Source organism: Colossoma macropomum, unplaced genomic scaffold, assembly GCF_904425465.1.
Source record: "Colossoma macropomum unplaced genomic scaffold, Colossoma_macropomum, whole genome shotgun sequence".
In the NCBI taxonomy this organism is placed as follows: Eukaryota; Metazoa; Chordata; class Actinopteri; order Characiformes; family Serrasalmidae; genus Colossoma; species Colossoma macropomum.
Genome location: NW_023494793.1, coordinates 29413161 through 29432619, shown reverse-complemented (window position 1 = coordinate 29432619; position 19459 = coordinate 29413161). Strand labels below are relative to the sequence as shown.

The 19459-nt window shown below is 39.5% G+C and overlaps 1 protein-coding gene across 2 annotated transcripts in view; it reads right to left on the bottom strand.

Annotated features, from left to right (window-relative positions):
- Positions 1-799: 799 nt before the first annotated feature.
- Positions 800-19459, bottom strand: part of sema3h (sema domain, immunoglobulin domain (Ig), short basic domain, secreted, (semaphorin) 3H) — a 30662-nt gene continuing 12002 nt past the window's right edge. For both annotated transcript variants that reach the window (XM_036579096.1, XM_036579097.1), the window contains exons 6-18: positions 18983-19076; positions 18361-18480; positions 17440-17585; positions 15996-16110; positions 9819-9888; positions 6653-6797; positions 5646-5865; positions 5106-5194; positions 4968-5009; positions 4167-4321; positions 3739-3800; positions 3347-3489; positions 800-2481 (exon numbers count right to left, since the gene is read on the bottom strand). In XM_036579096.1, coding sequence (XP_036434989.1) covers positions 2059-2481; positions 3347-3489; positions 3739-3800; positions 4167-4321; positions 4968-5009; positions 5106-5194; positions 5646-5865; positions 6653-6797; positions 9819-9888; positions 15996-16110; positions 17440-17585; positions 18361-18480; positions 18983-19076 — 1824 coding nt within the window. In that variant the 3' untranslated portion in view covers positions 800-2058. The remainder of the gene's footprint in view (positions 2482-3346; positions 3490-3738; positions 3801-4166; positions 4322-4967; positions 5010-5105; positions 5195-5645; positions 5866-6652; positions 6798-9818; positions 9889-15995; positions 16111-17439; positions 17586-18360; positions 18481-18982; positions 19077-19459) is intronic.

Sequence of the window (19459 nt, the reverse complement as noted above, 5' to 3'; positions counted from 1 at the left end):
GAATGTGTTTTCACTCCACATCAGAAATGACCACACGTTTAACTCTCTGACTCCAAACATCCTGACTGACGTGTTTGTGTTTGTTAGCTGGAGTCTTCTGACTCTTCAGTCTAGTAACATCACACACACCCTTCTCCTCCATGAAGTAACACAAAGAGAGACAAAAAGAGAGACAAAAAGAGAGAGAGGAAAGAGAGCAGGGAAAAAGTGATAGAGAGATGAGAGAAAGAGAGAAAGAAAGAGAGAGGAGAAGAAGAGAGCAAAGAGAGAGCAGAAGGAGAGAAAGAAAGAAGAGGAGAGAGAGATAGTGACAATATTTGCTCTTCTTGTGTTGCTGTTTTGCTATCCGGTGTTGACCAGAGGAGGATGGGTTCTCTATTTGAGCCTTGGTTCCTTTCAAGGGTTTTTCCATTTGCTCTAAGGGAGTTTTTCTCATCTCTTGTCTTGGACCTGGATTTTCTGTAAAGCTGCTTTTTGACCACGCCCCTTGTAAAAAGTGCTATATAAACAAATTTTGACTTGAGAGACAGACAGACAGACAGAGAGACAGAGAGAGAGATGAGAGAGAGAGAGAGAGAGAGAGAGAGAGAGAGAGAGATAGAGAAATAGATAGAGGGAGAAAAAGAAAGAGAGACATAGGCAGAGAGAAGAGAACGGGCAGTGGCCAGTTCTATCAAGCACCCTATTGTAACCTAGTTTTTGTCTTTTTCATAAGTGAACTTGAAGCTGATCCTAGGCCAACAGTGCAACTTTGATACATACAGCCCAGTTCAACTGAGCTTAAAAATCCACTCACAAATCCACAGAACAGTTTGATTTATTTTACATTACAGCAGCCAGTGAGTTCCAGCATTGGGAAGTTGCTCAGTTACAAGTGGAAGTACATTTCCAAGTGTATTAAATTAATTAAAGCTATATTTTCACCAAGTTGTGAGGTCACTTGATCACGTCTTTATGGTACAAATTGTAGTTATGTCTATTATAACCATAGCAAAAGTCACTTAATTAAAATCAATATGTTTTTGTTTGTTTGTGTGTTTTTATAGCTATGTGTGCAAAGGTTAACCTCCTAATTGTCATATGGAAATGTCTCTCTTCCATTTGGGTATCTCTGAATAACACCCATTAGCTAAAGGGTTTGAATACTAACCGTGTCCTCATCTGTCATCATAATTCTACGTTATGCACATATGTTTGCAATTCATATGTTTTGTTTCTCATGACCTTTCATAATGGTAATGTATAAAACAGTTAACTAATGGTTTATTTCCTAGTTACTCTCCTCTCTTTAGTTTCTTCACTGTAGCTGAGCTCTTCCATTTTGTTAAGTACATTTTTAGATTAATTTTCCATATGCAAGCAAACACCAAGCACAGCTGAACTGTGGAAAAATGAAACTGATTTGCAGATCCATGCATATTTTGCAAGTCTCTCAATACCCTTCCTTCAGTGATGATTCATCTAACTGTACTAAACCACTTTAAATGTCATAAAAAGGAGACATCGCTGAAAAAATGACTTGAGAATGCAGCCTCAAGACACATAGAGAAAATAAATACAAAGTTAAATAAGAAAAGAAAACAATACATTTAGATGCAGCTAGTATGTAATAAAAAAGTAAAATTTGTGCTTTAAACTCAGCAGTCTTTTTAAAACAAAGAGCTTTTTTAAGATGCTCCCAAACACTGGGAGGCTTGTCTTTATTTACACAGGCTACAGGGCTCCCTAACTTTCAGAGGGTTTCCACATCTGCCGAGTACAGTCACTGTTTAATTGACCCACTGGTCAACAGCATAACCAGGAAATTATATCCCGGATATGTTCACATGTCGAAATGTCCAGATCTTATGGCCACACTCTTTGTCTTTTAGGTCCTCCCTCATAATAGCCACACTTCACGTCATTCACACATCGCTGCTTAGGAACAGTCTTTACAATGACACCCATTTAGTCCTTTCATTCAGCTTCAGTAACGTTTTACTGTGTTTGTAAGTATATATGCTATGTATTGTTGTTTTTTCAAGAATGCTGCAAATCTTTTGTGTCCAGTTTGAGTCTCTAGGTGCTCCTCGGAGACCTCGAAACCAGATTGTCCATTTTGCTCCTATTCTTCCTCCCTTTCCCTCGCTCCTTCTCTCCTCCTTTTCCTCCATGTTTTTGTCTGTCCCCTTTTTTTCTGTCCCGCTTCAGCTCCACTTCTTTAGACCCTTTGCTGTCGTGACCTCTTTTGGCAAGGTCCTTACAGTACTCTTCCAGGTTGCCGTGGTGAATGAGTGTCATCACATCTTGGTACCAGGGTTGCGAGGAGGCATCAGGCGTGAAGCGCTGGGCGGGGTTCCACACGCTTAAGCGAATCGTTACGGCTGTCCAGCTGAAGCCGTGCTCCTCCAGCTGACAGTGATATATCCCCCCATGATTCAGCTCCGCCCTTGGAATCAGAATTCCCCTGTCAATGACCACCAGCTGATTCCCTGATTTCACCTGAGCAGGAGAGACAGTAGTTCAGGTACAAGCATGCTGTTGTGTGCATATGCATTATGTGTATAATGATACACAGTGCACTACATACAAATGAAAATACTGACCCCTGCACTTAAACAGTACATATTATGTCTATGTGTGCACAATTCCATACTGGACAAATAGTGCACTACTTGGGTGTAGAAGCCAGAATGTCATTACTTAGAGCACAGCATAACATAACATTTCATAATATAGTGCACTAGATAAGTAGAGAAAGGAAGGGGAAAAAAGATCTGTACCCATTTCTATGGGTAACTCTTTTTTTCCCTTCAGGTCTTCCAGGTTTTCCGCAATCCTTTTTTTGGGGATTTTTTTTCCAATGTTCTCCCCAATTTAGTCATATCCAATTCCACCCACTGGCTAGGATTCCCCCAATCACACAATACCACCAGCGTGAGGTGTGTGAAGGCTAACACAAGCTTCCTCCAAGTCATGTGAAGTGCCACTCTTTTCAAACTGCCGCTAATGCAGCACCACTGGTGAGCTGAACGTGCTTTGAGGAGAACGGGCTGGGTGATTGGAGAGAAGGGGGGCTATCCTACCCACCAGTTGTGCTCTCTTTGACTCCCGGCCATGAATGGCTGTAGCATCACTTGGGATTGAACTAATGATCTCCTGATGATAGGGTCAACGCTTAGACGGTTGCATTACTTGGGAGCCGGTTAAACTATATTTAAATTAATGTATTGTGTTATATTGGTTGCTGGCAAATAGAGTTAAATGTACAATATTTGTGAAAAAAAATAAATGCTGGATTCCATACTTCTGGCCTGTAGTTTATTTGTGTAAGTGCGTGTGTGTGTGTGTGTGTGTGAGTGTATACCTGTTGCAGTTCCAAACTGTTCTCTCCCGTCTGTTTAAACCAGGTAACTGCAGCATGTTGGGAATTCGGCAAACACTCCAGGTAGGTGCTGTTACCCACAGCAACCACTATGGCCTTCTCCTCTGTGTGCACCTGCAGTCCAGCTAAGCAAACAAACAGCAAATAAATATATGCAGTTTGCCAAAACAAGCCCTATTAAATGACCTCTGACTATTGTATTGAGGAATTATGGCAAAGAAAAAGTGTTAGAAAATGACAGTAATATACCATATCATAGTCTGAATGTTTACAGTTACAGCAGAGCTGAGCACTCATTTAAATATTCATTTGTAATATTTTCTTCATATTTATGTTATACATCTCAGTAGATTGTATGATTTGGCAACACTTACCTCCTTGTCTGACACACTGGTTTAAAGGATTCTTGTCATCTCCAACCTGACGAGTGTTTCTCCTACAGAAACACAGATAGATGAGATGTGTGCATTGGAAGGCTGAATATATGTGTGCCTTTGAAAACATATTGCCACCATTGAGACAAAACCTTGTATCTCAATTTGTTGATTTTTTTTTTTTCATAATTTGAACCCACCAGCTGCTCTTTCTATTGTGTGAGAATTTGGCAATATATAGACCAATAAAATCGGTCCAAGACTATTTGGAAAAAAAGCTTTTACTTTAAGTTCTATTAAGATCAAAGAAGTTTTTTCTTTTCCCAAATTTTGCTATTTTGGAAATACAAGGCTTTGTGTGGAAAAAAAGAAAAAAACATTTTGTAAAATTTGAGCAAAGTGTGTGTGTGTGTGTGTGTGGTGCTCACCTGCGTGCGACTGGCATGTAGGGGCTGCAGGCATGGCCGTCCCAGGTGCAGTAGGGGTCTCGGGCCATACAGCACTCAGCACAGACCTGTCCGTACAGATCACACTGAAACAGAGCCAGCTGAGACACCCCCTCTGCAGACCCCGCAAACAGCCACTGCTCAACAGAAAACACACACATACAGATACATGTTCATGAAAACCATCATTTTTAATGAAATATGAACATTAACTCCTTAAATGTCCAGGACCCACCAGCAGGTCCAAAGTTTTACTGCTCACTTCTATAACCTAATAATAACTTAATTTACATTGTAGTCCATGTAGTTATTAAGAGCCTCAGAATGTAATTAGCCTGGGATTTTACAGGGTTAAACATTGTGCTAGGAAAACATCTGTCCAGTACTTTTATTTATTTATTTATTTATTAGAATTTATATATGTATATGCATAAATATATACAAACATAACACAAGATTTAAAGCATCACTTCTTTTGCAATGAGAATAGCAGAGGATTTGCTAGGGATTGATGATTTCTTAGGTGCACACATATTCAGAAATTCACTCTTAGGCTGAGGTCAGTGAAAATGCTCTGTAGCTTTTGCACGCTGTCTCAAGTGCATTCGCCTGCGTGCGCTTCCTTGTGTAGTTGTGTGAAAATTCACACTTCTGGAAATGAGTTTCATCTGCCTAGTCTCAGGTTGCCATAGAGACACTGTATGAGAGGTAGTGAGGATGAGGGAAGGGTCTGTGTCTCTGTTTGTGTGAGGGTGTGTATATATAATGCTGCTGTAAACATACCTTTTTCTTGGACAGCGTCAGGGCAGTGATCGGTGACTTGTGCTGTAAGAAGAGAGGCACAACAGAGGTAAAAAATCTTTGATCAGGATTCATTCAATGAAATCTGTCCAAAATCCATAGTGCAAACACACAACGTACCTTAAAAACGTGCAGCTGCTCCAGTGTGACCTCTTGATGTTGTCCTCTGTCTTGGTAGAGGTATAAGGACTTCAGCACAAGTCCAGAGTCTAGTTAACACACACACACGTTTGAATCAACATACAATGTGAATCTTTAAAGCAGTAGTTTGGCAAATGTATACTATGGATTCATCGCCACTAGAAATGCTAATGCTCCAAATGTACTGTGTGTGGTATACAGGGAGAAGCTGCTTCTCTTCACTTCATTTGGAGACAAAATTAACAACCTGACACAGTTTGAGGCAAATGTGTGATGAATTAGACATGGAGTTTGCAACTGGCTAATTGGTGGGGAATAAAAATCCATTATTTGTTAGGTAGATTAGCCAGGAAACACTGAATACATTTGAGGTAAGAGGAAAATTGTGTAGAGTTGAATTCACTAAGCCATCGCTTTAAAGTCTCCTGCACAGTAATATACAATACATATTTCCAGTAGGTCCTCATCTCACTAACCACACACTTGATCATCTGTACACCAACCCACACATACACACACCTGTTCCAATGAACAGAACATCATACTGTCCATCCACAGCCTCCACTCTGTCCACGACGAGGCGGGTCAGCTTATAGTTCACGCCCACTCGAATCAGCAATGGTCGGCCATGCAGAGGTAGCACCACATCCTGCAGTAATGGATGGGTGCGGCTAAAGAAGATGACATCATCAGGATACTCCCTCGTGGAGCGGAAGCTGCCGTAAGTGCTGCTCGGACACTGGGGGGGTGAGAGGGAGAAAATGTTCTGTTACTAAGGCTGACAGTATAATAAAACAGATTATGTATTATTAACATTTCACAGTTTGCGAAAACAACAAATTACTGTGTGGTTCCTGATTATTTTATAGCCTCCACATGCAAAAAGTTTGCCCTACAGTTCTTGCTACTAATTTGCATCTGCAACCACAGAACTCAAAGAGTCTTTGAAAGTCCATCCAGAAACAACAGCACCAAATAAGCTTGTTTAATCTTACCAAACATACTTGACCTACATGTTTACTTCCCTACTGCTACGAATGGCTGTCAGTAGCTGCTGTTTACAAGCAGCATGGAATGCCCACGTTTCATTGTGTGGAAGTTCCCGGTGTGAAAATACTACTTGCACAGCAGGTACCACAGTGTGGAACTAGTCATTTTGAGATACAGCACAAAACTACTGAACTAGTAACTAAAAAAGAAAAAGTCTGTTTTATTGGTCAGAGCATGCAGCAGCAACTTTGACCCAATATCACTGAACGTGTATTACATTTTTAAATATATGGAAAGTGTTCAATGCCTTCATAATATAGCTCAGCTCTGAATAATGTAAACTATATGCGAACACTTTAGCTTTAAAATAAAAATGCTCATTGCTGAGCAATAGCACAGCTGACCAATGGTGATGGGTCTGAAGAGACAGCAGATATGTACTGATGTGTTTTCTGAATTATCAAATGCACAAATATGATCAAGTGAAAAGTAAACTTCATGGCTAAAGAAATTAAATTAAGATGAAATATACTCACTGTTCCAGGTCTGGGATAGGGCACTTTGCCTGTAAACTCCGCCCATTTGTACTGTGGCCCCTCCCTATGGTAGAAATTTCCTTTGAAGGCACGGATGATGTCCTGCATGCGGTACACACATACTGCTGATCCGTTGAACACGTCACTGCAGAGACAGAGGAAAGAACAGAACACGTACTAAGTGTCCACCCCTTGCTTTTATTACAGCTTCAATTCTTTTTGGGACACTTGCTTTCATTTTGTCAAAGAAATCTGCAGTGAAATTCACAGGAAGCCTTTTCATACTTCTTCTGAACACCATTAAAGTCTCAGAGGTTGGTTGCATTTTCCACTTCTCACCAGCTAAGTAATCCCAATATAAACATTTAGAGTAATCAGTCCATAAAAACTTACTCCACATCTCACGTGTCAAAGTTGCGAATTTTCTACAGCTACACGTCCTTTCAGACCCATAGTGTTGAGCTGTTGTCTCACAGTGGAAGGATAAAAAAAACCTCTGTATTTTTTTGGATCTGAGCTTGATTTTCTCCTCTCTCTGTGATGAAGGCTTTAAGTACCATCTGATGGTGACGGTTTTGGTGATCTACTAGGTCTTGCATGGTTGATAGGAGCCCAATGTTCTGCATCTTTTAATGACGTTCTGAAGTCCAGTTTTGAAATCTCCAGTTTTTTTCACTTATGTTATTTAGCTTTCTCCTTTATCTCAGATTAAGGATCTATCTAATCTGTCTAACCTATCTAATCTCTTAAATATCTTCTTTAGCCATTTTAGATGTTTAGTTCGTTGTTTATATGAATTTAATGTCTCCTTGAAGGGGAACACAATGTCAGTGGCTCCTTTGGGAGCATCTTTTGTTGGGAGGACACAGTTTTAACTTGCTGGTTTTAAGATTGGAGGAATGGAAGAGTAAAAGAGGCAGTAGACTCTTAAAAAAGATGGTTCTTCAAAGGGTTCTTTGGTAAAGATAATGGTTGTGTACAGAACCATGAACACTCACCGAACCATTTGCATGATTAAATTGTTCTTTGCGTGAAAATGTTCTTCAGATTAACTGAGAATGTGTTATATATTGGTCTATATAGAACCTTTTTGAAAAGGGTTCTATATAGCATCAAAAATGGTTCTGCTATTGTTACGATGTCAAGTTTGGTTTTAAAGCAATGGTAACAATAGAAGTTCTGCTGTTGTTGTGTTGTCAAGTTTGGCTTTGGATCAGTAGTAACAATACACACACACACACACACACACACACACACATTTTCTAAACCGCTTATCTTTCTGAGTCACGGGGGGGTGCAGGAGCCTATCCCAGCAGCTATTGGGCAGAAGGCAGGAAACACCCTGGACAGGTCGCTAGTCCATCGCAGGGCAGACAGACAGACATATACACTCACACCTAGGGGCAATTTAGCATGACCAATTGGCCTGACTGCATGTCTTTGGACTGGGGAAGGAAACTGGAGGAACCGAAGGAAACCCACGCAAACATGGGGAGAACATGCAAACTCCACACAGAAAGGACCCCAGGTCACCTGGCCAGGAATCATACTCAGGCCCTTCTTGCTGTGAGGCGACAGCACTACCCTCTGGTTCGCTAAATTTCCTTCGGGAACAATAAAGTATCTATCTAACTCTATCTACCCACTGCACCACCGTGCTGCCCCATAGTAACAATAGAAGAACCCTTTTTGGTGGTACATGGAACCCTATTCAAAAAGGTTCTATATAGAACCATTTACAACACATTCTCTGTCAAGCTGAAGAACAATTTCACCATGGAAAGAACCATTTGGTCATGCAAATGGCTCTTTGAGTGTTCATGGTTCTGTATAGAACCATTGTCTTTACTAAAGAATCCCTGAAAAAGAATGTAGGGTGCCAAAAGTAAGGAGTGGACAAATTAAATACTGATCGATTTGATATTAAACTTCATGTGGAGGCTTCTGTGTAATTTGCTGTTAAACAGCTGAAAATTAAAAAGTGTCTTAAAGGCCATTATGACCAGAAATGAAATGAATAAAAGGTGGTCTCTGATTTTTGCACAGCACTGCAAGTGTTTGTTGGTAAAATGCAGCAACATTCTTTTTTTCCTTTTCCATTCTTATATCCATTCCATTGTTATGACTCGAGTTCCACTTCAGCAGCCAATCCAGCTCACTGTAGTGAGCAATGTGAGAAGTGTAAAAAACGTTCACCATTGACCTAATGGTGCTGCAGAGAGCAACACTACACTCACTGTTTCCATAAGTCTGCCTTTCAGAAACTTTCTCCACCCAGCGGCTCGATCCAAAACCAAACCAAAAACACACATGCGGCGCACGCAACACAGAAGTCGGTCACTTTTAAGGCACACACAGATGTGGACACACACACCCATGCACATCATTTGATTTTGCAAATGTGAAGCCTGCTGGGTGTATAATCTGTTTTAAATATGTAAAATGGATCTTAAATGTCATCTAAGAGCTGACTGGAAAATATTTCTGCATATTCCTGACCACTTTATTTGTGAGCATCCACTCACAATCCTCATAAAGCAGCTACAGTGACTGTGGATGGCTGACAAAATAATCAAAGACTGATCTTCACTCGCAATCTTCACTCACAGGTGTGGAGAAACACTAAACACTTGATTTAGTGACTCTACTACCCCACAGGAAGAAATATGCAGCTAACAACATGACGTAACATCGTGAGCGTGTTCTGTTTCAGGCTAGGTTTGTTACAGGACTAGTACAAATTCATCATTTTTTCCCTCTAATATCCGATCCGTTATTTTCTGCAAACATTGGGCCAATATCGATACACATTGAGATTGATATGCCATATTTAATTCTTTCATAAATTATTTGTTTTTTTAAACGTTAAAGTACAGTACAGTGCAAAACCTTTCGGCCTGGCTTTCATTCACAATGTCCATTAAGAGCAAGTAACTGATTTTTCAGGTCATATTTCTGAGTAGATATATGTAATCTGCAGAGTGACGTTTCCAATTTACAATGAAAAATGAGTAAAGATCCACTTCTGCTTTGTGTTTGGGATTATTTGGATCATGAGAGGTGGAAAATGCAACCAACTAAGACTGATTTGCTGGTGCATTGTGTTTGCAAATCCCAGAAAAAAAAAAAGTTTTCCCATATCGCCCACCCCTATGAGTGGACTCACCTGGAGGTGGTGAAGACGCCATAGATCAGAGGATTCTTCTGGTCTTTGCCATACTGAATGAAGATATCCTCTATGGAGAAAAAAAAAAAGAAGTGTAGGGTTAGAATATTAGAGAGGAGTGAGAGGGAGTGACTCAGACAGAAGAAAGAGAATGAGAATATCTGTGCCAGAGAGGGGAAGAGAAACAGAGCAGGAGAAGGAGACAGACAGAAGCGAGACTGGAGATAAAAGTACAATATCTCTTACAGTCGTGTCAAAGACAAATAAACATATTTCTCACCTCAGTCACACTCTCTTTCTTTGCGAATAAACTTGCGCAGCCTGACATACTTGTGGTTTTATGCTCTCTCTCTTTCTCTCTCTCTCTCTCTCTCTGTGAGACATACTGTGAAGTGCATATCTGCATTTTCACATTCCACCCATTTCAGATATGATCAGACCTCCTATCTCAACTAACACACACACACATACACACAGAAAGAGCCACACACAGTGACACACACACCCATAGGCGGTTACAACACACACACACACACACAAACACACACACACAAAATCCTGCTCATAGACAGACTTAAACCCTTCTCACTCATACAGCATGTACACTGTAGTTTATAGTATTTCTCAACAACATTGCGTAAGAGTGAAGAATGACTAACTTCACATTATAAACAGTTTTACACTCTTATTACAAAATGTATAAAGAAAACAAACAAATGTCAATGGCATTGTCAAAATGTTTTTTCTCCTTTTTTCCCTGTCAAAAATTGGACTTAATATCTCAAAATAATGCTTGTTTTTTTAGAAATGTTGACTTAGTATTGAGAAATGATTACTTATTTTCTTAAAATTGCTATCATAAAATAAAGATTCTTTTAGAGATTTTGACTTATTAAGTCAAAATAATGACTTATCTTGAAATTTAATGAATTATGTTGAGATTTTGAGTTATGAAGATAATAATAATAAGGAATAATAAGTCATTATTTTAAGACAGTAACTTTTTTCAACATAGTAAGTCAAACTTTTGAAAAAATTAGTCATTCATATGACTTAGTAAGTCAAAATTTCAAGAAAATAAGTACTTTCACATAATGCTGCCAGAAACGTTACACCTTGTTCTAACAGTTTTCAAATGTAGTCGTGTTGCATTTCTCTCTGATGCCTATGGCTGTTTTTGCCGTAGTCACAATTAAAAAGTTAATTCCACTCTTTAGCAATATTTGCAGTTTTTGCCGTATTTTAATTGTATAATTTTGGCTTTGAAGTGTTCAGCAGAAAGTTTGGTCCACAAACAAAAATGTACAGTAAACCTACAACCTCCTTAAAACATTTCATTATCTGTGTCATTGTCATTTATCTCTGTCTGACCCCTCCCATCCACCTTTTCTCTTGTTTTTGTTTCTCACGGTTTCTCCTGCTCTTCTTCCTTTCTCTTTTCCTTTACCTCTCTCTCTCCTCCTTCTCCTCTTTGTTGGGGAACTATCCTTGTAGCAGATTTTCTAAACAAAAGACTCGGTTCTTCCTGAGAAGAGATAGTTTTGTCTGACCCGCACTCCGCTGTGTTCCCCATCCCGCCCTCATCCTCCATTATGGCCATAAACATCCCCTTCTCCTCCTCTCCTCTGGTTTTCTCCCTGCTCATCTATCCATCCCGCATCAGACTGCCAGGCAAACTGGAGACAGGATGAGGGTGACACAATCACACAGACACATACCCTCCAACGTTTTAAATACTTTCTTTAAATTCTTTTAAATACTAGCTTCACATAAAAGACAGTTAAAGGATCCAAATACATATGAAAAGATTCCAACAGCTTGTTAGTGCATAACTGCTATACCATTTAATGCAACAAACACACAAGCACACACACCACACACACACACACACACCCACACCACACATATAGGCTACATACAGTCTCTTTTACAGTCAATCACTTTGACCTCCCAAAAAATCCCAAAAATACTTCAGACAACTGTAAACAAGAATGTATGCTAGTTCCAAACCACACACCACTAAAAACTTGTTTTCTCCAACGACACACACTTGCACACACAAACAAAAAGAACTGGACTGACCTCCATGAACCCGGACAATGACAAATTCTCCCACATACCTATTCTGCCACATACCAACGCCTCTGCACACACGAACATAAAGTCCTACTAACCTTGATCCTCCTAGCAGTGACAACATTCAAATGGCTATTCTAAATTCTGAGTTCATCAAATCAAGACTTAATTAAAAAACATTTTAACTCCTTGAATTCCCAGGCTTATTACATACTAAGGCTTATTATACAGTAACCACAGGGACTTCAGTGCAAACTGGCTCAGCTATTCTTATAGAATTGTGTAATAAAACCTTGGGCCTGCTGGTGGGCCCTGGCCATTTAAGTGGATAAAAGAATAACCCAGTTTATAAGTGCTACCAAGCAAAACTGGCACAGCCTGTTTCTGTAGAAAACTCATGACCAGAGACATTATCTAATTAATGCCACTGCAGATCTTCATACTTGAGTCCCATTCTGGGCAAATTCCTCTCACACAAATATATTTAGCTAAACTATACCTCGATTTCTTCAACGATCTACCATTTTTTATAAAAAATGAACCAAGGGTGAAGTGCTCAGTGAAAAGGCCTGCTTTAAAGCTATAACAGTCTTGAGTTACATGTCCTAAATAACAGTGCTGTGAAAAAGTATTTGCCCCCCCACCTTCTTCTATTCTTCATATTTGTCACACCTAATTGTTTCAGATGCTAAACAAATTCATATAAGACAAAAGCAATATGACTAAAGATTGAAGGAAGTGAAGGAAAAAAGTTATCCAACACCAACGGGCTCAATGTGAAAAAAACGACTGCTAATGAATAAAATCTAGTTAATAAATTGGATCAATTAAACTAGACACACTCAGGCTTGATTACTGCCAGCCCGGTTGCATCTAAACATCACTTAAATAGAAGTTCCCCAGTAAATATGAAGTAGGTTTAAAGGTCTCAACAAGCAGCACACAATGCTGATCAGAAGAAATTCTGGAAGAGATGAGAAAATTGAAATCGAAATTTATCAGTCTGGAAAGGGTTACAAAGCCGTTTCTAAGGCTCTAGAACTCCAGTAAACCACAATGAGAGCCATTATCTCCAAACAGAAAAAACTTGGAACAGTGTTTAACCTTCCCAGAAGTGGTCAGCCTACAAAAATTCCTCCAAGAGCACAGTGACGACTCATTCAGAAAGTCCCAAAAGAACCTGGAGGAACACCTTAACGTAGCTCCCCTCAGATAAGGCTAGCGTTCATGATTTACAATTAGAAACAGACAGGGCAAAAATGGTATCAAGCGAGCTGTCCTGTGCAGTGATAAAAGGTTTTGTAGTAGTCTAGCCAAAGTCTTGACTTGAGCCCTTTGAAGTGCTGTGGCAGAATCCCAAACAAGCAGTTTGTGCTCAATAGCCCCCAGTGTGATTGAATTAAAGCAATTCTGCTTTAATCTATAGAGAAGGCCATCATTCTTACCATTCTCACATGGCGATCTCCGATTATAGGAAGTGTTAGGTTGCAGATATTGCATTAAAAAGGTGGCACAACCAGTTAAGTTTTTTTCTTTTTTTTTTTTACTTTCTCACATGGGTGATATAGATGTTCCAAAATCTTTTTCCTTCATGAAATTAAATGGTCATTTTGTTTTCCTCATGTTCTTCTTGTGTTGTATTACATTTTCTATGAGTTTCTGAATTTTGTGTTACAGATATGCAAAAACAGAGGAAATCAGGAGGGGGCAAATACTTTTTCACGGCACTCTACAATGACTCAGAATAACTTGTTTCCCTAATACCATGTTTGAAACATGTAAAATAAACCAGTCCATTGCTGACTTAAAGCTATTAAATCAACATAATATTTAGCTGTAGAGCTAATGTATCAACATTATAATGAGCTGTACAGCTGATGGAGCAACATATTAATAATGTATGGCTGCTATTAATCCTGCTGTTAGAGTTATGACAAAACAGAGGACAAAGAATTCAGTGAAGGTCTCAGTGCAAAAGCCTGTTTCATTGCAATTATCACGTGTATTCCCATGGTAAAGTCCCGGGTTACATTAGGCCTGCGTGTGATCATATTGCTGTTATATTTCTACAAATTGTGACTTTGAGACAGAGTCATATATTACATACACGCCAGAGATTGCCCTCATTATTTGGTTTGTTGGATCACATGAATGTCTTGACTCATCAAAACACCCACAGGATCTGGTTGTAAACACCCAAGGATGTTCAGGATGTTCACAGTGTGCAATAAAAACAAAACAATTGATTTGTCAGAAGGCTTACATGCATATTGCAGCCTTTTGTAATATCAGTATTCCCAAGATTAATATTGTCGAAATTCACAATACATCACACATCACATGTAATATATTAATTATAAGTCTCATTCATATCTACAGCATATCTCCATGTGAAAGTAACCTTGCCCCAGGCCATTGCAGTAACTCAGGCCACACACTGTTTGCCATGCAGTGTGGTCTACCCGCGTGCTACAGGCTCTGCAGCATGAGGGTCCCTGATGCAGAGGGGGTTTGTGGGAGATGTAGTTGTTCCGGGCAACAGAGCATGGGGAAAACATTACAGTGATGGAATTCTAACTACGGTGATGACAGTGCTGTAAAGCATGTATGAGTGTGAGGAGGGCAGGGTGTAATAACATTATCATTCCTGTGCGAAATTGAGAAGTGTGTGACTGCAGTGGGGATTTCAGTTTTACTTGAGTAGGAGGTTTAAAAAAAAGTTTTTTTTTGGTTGGGAAGACTTTATTTGCTTTTGTTTATTCTACCATTCCAAAGTTTGTAACCACTGTTAAGTAGCTAAGAATCAATGTTTTTGATAATATAAAACCAATTTGATAGTAAATAATTACACTGTGTACTTTATTTAACTAAAATAAAGAAAAAAGTAAAGCAAAGAAGCTACAAATATTGTATCAAACACGCTTAACACTGTAAACTTCCTCCACCAAATAAAGCAGTACCCTTTTGCGTTGCAGACTCGTAACTGTCACAATATCAGGTTCAGCTCAGCTTTTCAGTATTTTCCAGATTAACCTGAATATTTCTAGTTCCAGCCAGTCTGTAAATCATTTCAAGCCCATCTTGTTGAACAGATTGTATTCTGCTTGTTTCTGGCTCATTGCAGTTTTTTTATTTGTTCTGTTGTCCCAGCTGTCAAAAAGCTTACTTGAGGGCAATGACAGGTTCAGCAGGCCTGCTGACACACTCCCTCAGAATCTTACCAAATGGGCTGCAGGCCAAATATTCTCTTAGAGAAGTTATCTAATAATCAAACTGTGCAGTTGGAATTAACTTTTGTATATTAAATAATATATGTATTATATAATGTTGTATAATGATATGATTCCAGGCTTTTGAATGGTAGTGTATTTATCAAGTCATGGCCAGTGAGCCCACCCTTTTTGATGTATAGAGAACAGTACATTAGCTGCCATTGTTTAGCATCATGTGGGTCAGCGTCTCACTCACAGAGACAACAGCAGAGCTTAGTGGGAGGGCCTGGGGTCCGCTCGAATGGTAACCGCTAACCACTGTGTCGCCTTGCACGCTGCATGATCCTTTCAGCATCTCTCCCTTTTCATTTAAGCAGAAAGGAGAGAAGGATTGTGCAGAGCCAGTCTGAGATGTGATAACGCCTCATGCAGATACCATACCTGAGCTTGATTGTTCAGTGGAGATATAGTGGGGTTCAGGGGGTAGGTTTGGTGTGTGTATGTGTGTTTGATGTATTTCCTTCAGTCTGCCTCAGCACAGAAGAATTGTTTACTCTACAGACAGCTTTTGCTTACATAGACAGAGTGATAAGAAACTGGTCTGTGTGTGTGTGTGTGAGTGTGCATAAACACTGATCTCTTAGCGCTGATACACCTTGGCCCATTTCTGAGCATCATCTAAATACAAAGTATTCCTTTCAATACAAAACGGTCAGGCTTTTTAAGTGTGAAGAAGTTTGAGAAAGCTGTAAAAATAAAAAAAAGCTTTTCAGAAGAAATATAAGAACAAGTTGGGGTTTGAAAATGCAAGCGATCGAGTGAAAGGTCTTATTGTTTTGAGAAAGATTTGTGTGTATGGGTCATGTGTCAGGGTGTGGTTTTTACTCACGGAGCTGGTCGAAGTGGGTTTGTATGCCGTCAGGTCCAGGCACAGAACAGACAATTCGGGCCTTCTGAAACGTACTCCATTTATTCACCAAACTCCGCTGTCCCCCGATGTCATTCTACAGAGAGAATCACACACGAACACATGTAATATACTCATATAAAAAGGAGATATTGAGATGCATTGACCTGAAGGTGGTGATTCAACTACATAGATTTTGGAATGTTATAATTAAACATTAGACTATGTGTTTAATTAAGTGTGTTTTTGTGAATAATATCACAGCCGTGATTTGGTTGCAGGCTTGAACTGAAAGCAAGACCGTAGATCATCTCAGTCATGATGTTATTCATGATAGCACATGACCTCAAGTTCTTTGCTTTTATATAGCAGTTCTGAAAAATAAAGAAAAAAGTACAGCAAAGAAGCCCCGAACACTGTATCAAGTGTGCTTTGATACTGTAAATTCCTTCCGCCAAAAAAAGTAGCACCCTTTTATGTCACGAATAGACCGATAAAACTGTCGCAATATCAGGTTCAGCTCAGCTTTTTCAATATTTGCCAGAATAACCTGAGTGTTGTTTTGTTTCAGCCAGTCTGTGAAGTATTTCACAGCCCATCTCATTTGCTGAATTTTATTCTGTTCATTTCCAGCTCATTTCAGTTTGTTTAGTTCTGCCGTCAAAGCTGCCAAAAGCTTACTTGGGAGCAACGACAGGGTCGGAATTTGATGCAGGCCTGTTGTCACACTCTACTTCAGGATCTGACCAAATGGGCTGCAGGTCAAATATTATCTTATAAAAATATCTAATACATTTTGTTTTGTATGTGTTTAAGTAGAAACTGAGTAGCATCATTTTTCATAATAACCGTATTTTTCCTGGAATGCTTATCAGCCGATCATATTGTGTGGTCAGAACTAACTGCTGTATAATCGATTTTAAATGATTACAATAACATTCAATTAAGTACGCACTCATTTTTTTCCCTAAAATAATATCTTTGAGCTATTTTCACACATAGACATCCAAAAAGCACTTGAAATATTGTTTCTTGTCTATATTCCAGTAATGTGAAAATAACTCAACTAATCCAATTTGTGTACTCAGTATATTTTTTTTTTAAAAATTCTGAATCATAAGAAAATATTAACATTGAACGAATCATATCAAAATTTGAAATTTCATGAATCTTTCGATCATATACTAAAGAGTCAGAATCAAATCAGTGTGAGGTCAGAGATTTACAACTGTACGCTATAACCATAATAAGCAAATTTTTATGTAACACTTTCATTTTTTGCTCCTGCATTTCCGGCGATGTACAGTGAACACGGCGGGGCAGAAATGCAGGCTGGCACGTCCACCTCCACACATGCAGGTAGATGCGCAAGCATTCAGTCATACAGGTGCGGACGTGCACGTAACACACACACACGCAAAAATACCTTGCAGACGCGGGCGACTCTGGAGTAGAGAACTTTCCCAGCCGGCCCCTCTGCCTCCTGAGCGCGCTCAGTGAAGAACATATAGACCTTATCGTCTTCCTCATTATCACTCTCCTTCATCATGGCCACGTGCACAAACTCAGCCTCTGAGAGAGAGAGAGCAAGAGACAGAGAAAGAGAGAGACTATCATTTATTGTTCAACATTTTGGTGTTAAAAAGTGAGTTTTATGATTTACTAAATAGGCACAGGGGCCCTTTAGAGTCCACAATAAGATCAAAGGGGCAGCTGCTGCTCTTTTGTGGTTTTTGCCTCATTGCATCTACATTTATTGGAGTTTCCTACTCAAACCACAAAACAGTGGGAGGAGATCATTATAACGAACCATCTTTTCAGATTTTCTATGGCCAAAAGTACTTTTTTTAATCTTTCTGCTTAAGAACTGGACAGCTGGGATAGGCTCCAGCGCCCCACCACAACCCAGAAGGATGAGCGGTTTGGATGGCGTGTTTGGAGTGTGTTTAAGAACCGGCCTTTAACCTGAATGTAATATATTCTGTTCAAACTAATCTTAAACCTTAATCTAACCCTAACATCCACTCAGAATTTGAATCTAAATCCTAATGTTATAGAAACAGATGGCTGTTAAAATATAATTTGAGCATCTGTAAATAATCTATAGGGGAAATAAAGTGTTTGAAATAAAGTGTTATAATAATCTCCATGCTTATCTGTATATATGAATGAGTGTTTGAAATTATGCATCTGACATGTTCTCTCTGTGTGTGTGTGTGTGTGTGTGCACTTTTCTGCCTGTCTGTGTATCCAGACTGTGTTGCTTTATTTATTTACTTTCCTTTCTGTGTGTGTTTCTGTAGGTGTGTGTGTGTGTGTGTGTGTGTGTGTGTGTGTGTGTGTGTACCCTGTAGCCAGGTCGGGTCGTATTGCTCTGTGCGGATCACATGCCGCTCTCCAAGACTTCGAAAAAATGCAGAGTCACGACTCATGAAGTCTGAGGTGATGCCAGCATACAGCTCCCCATCTGCAACACACAATCAAAGGAAAGGTTTAAAGACTCTTCATGCCAACATACACAAACACACAAACACAGAAACCCAAAAATATCAGGTTTAAAAGGCCAATCTTTTGTTTTTCCCCCTCTGAGACCCACTTATGACGTTTGTGTGGTTTCATGTACAAAAGGCTGTCAGAATTCATTTTCACATGATCATTTTTCAGCTTCTCTCTATCCCTTAGAATTAAACAGGCTGTCATTGTTGCTGTAAGGGATGCCCTGATCCAACCTTTTCTCTCCCAATTCTGATACCTGATTAAGAGTATCGGCCGATACTGAGGACTGATCTGATATCAGTGCTATTATTTAAAATTAATTAATCTTAAATATATCTTAATATCTTAAATTTAAAATCTGTATACCTCATATAATGTGCTGGAATCATTCGAATACTATATATATTGGATATAAAGAATGTAACTTTTAAACAATGTTCACAATAAACACACACTCACACACATAGTCATACCTATGATGGCAGTAGCGGTCCTCTGGTGGGGGTCATAGGGGCACTTCCCTTTACCTGTCTCAGTCTGCTCATGCTCCAGTGTTTGCTCCTCAGCCTGTAATACACATTACACTGTTAATTCTTCATCCTCTTGCACAGGCTTGCTGCTCTCTCGCTTTCTCTTTCACACACACACACACACACACACACACACACACACACACACACACACACTCATCCACACACACATAAAAGATAAGGCCAGTCGACTTTAATGCTATTGATGTTTCAAGTTTAATCTCATAAAGAGGAAGAGTGTTAAAATCCCCTGTGCTGTACCGCCAGCACAAAGCACCATGTCCTCTCAGCTTAACCTAACCACCTCACTACGGTCTTTATAGGCTTAACTCCCTCTCTCTCTCTCTCTCTCTCACACACACACACACACACACACACACACACACACCTCAGTGCAGCTCAGGTCACAATTACAAGTGT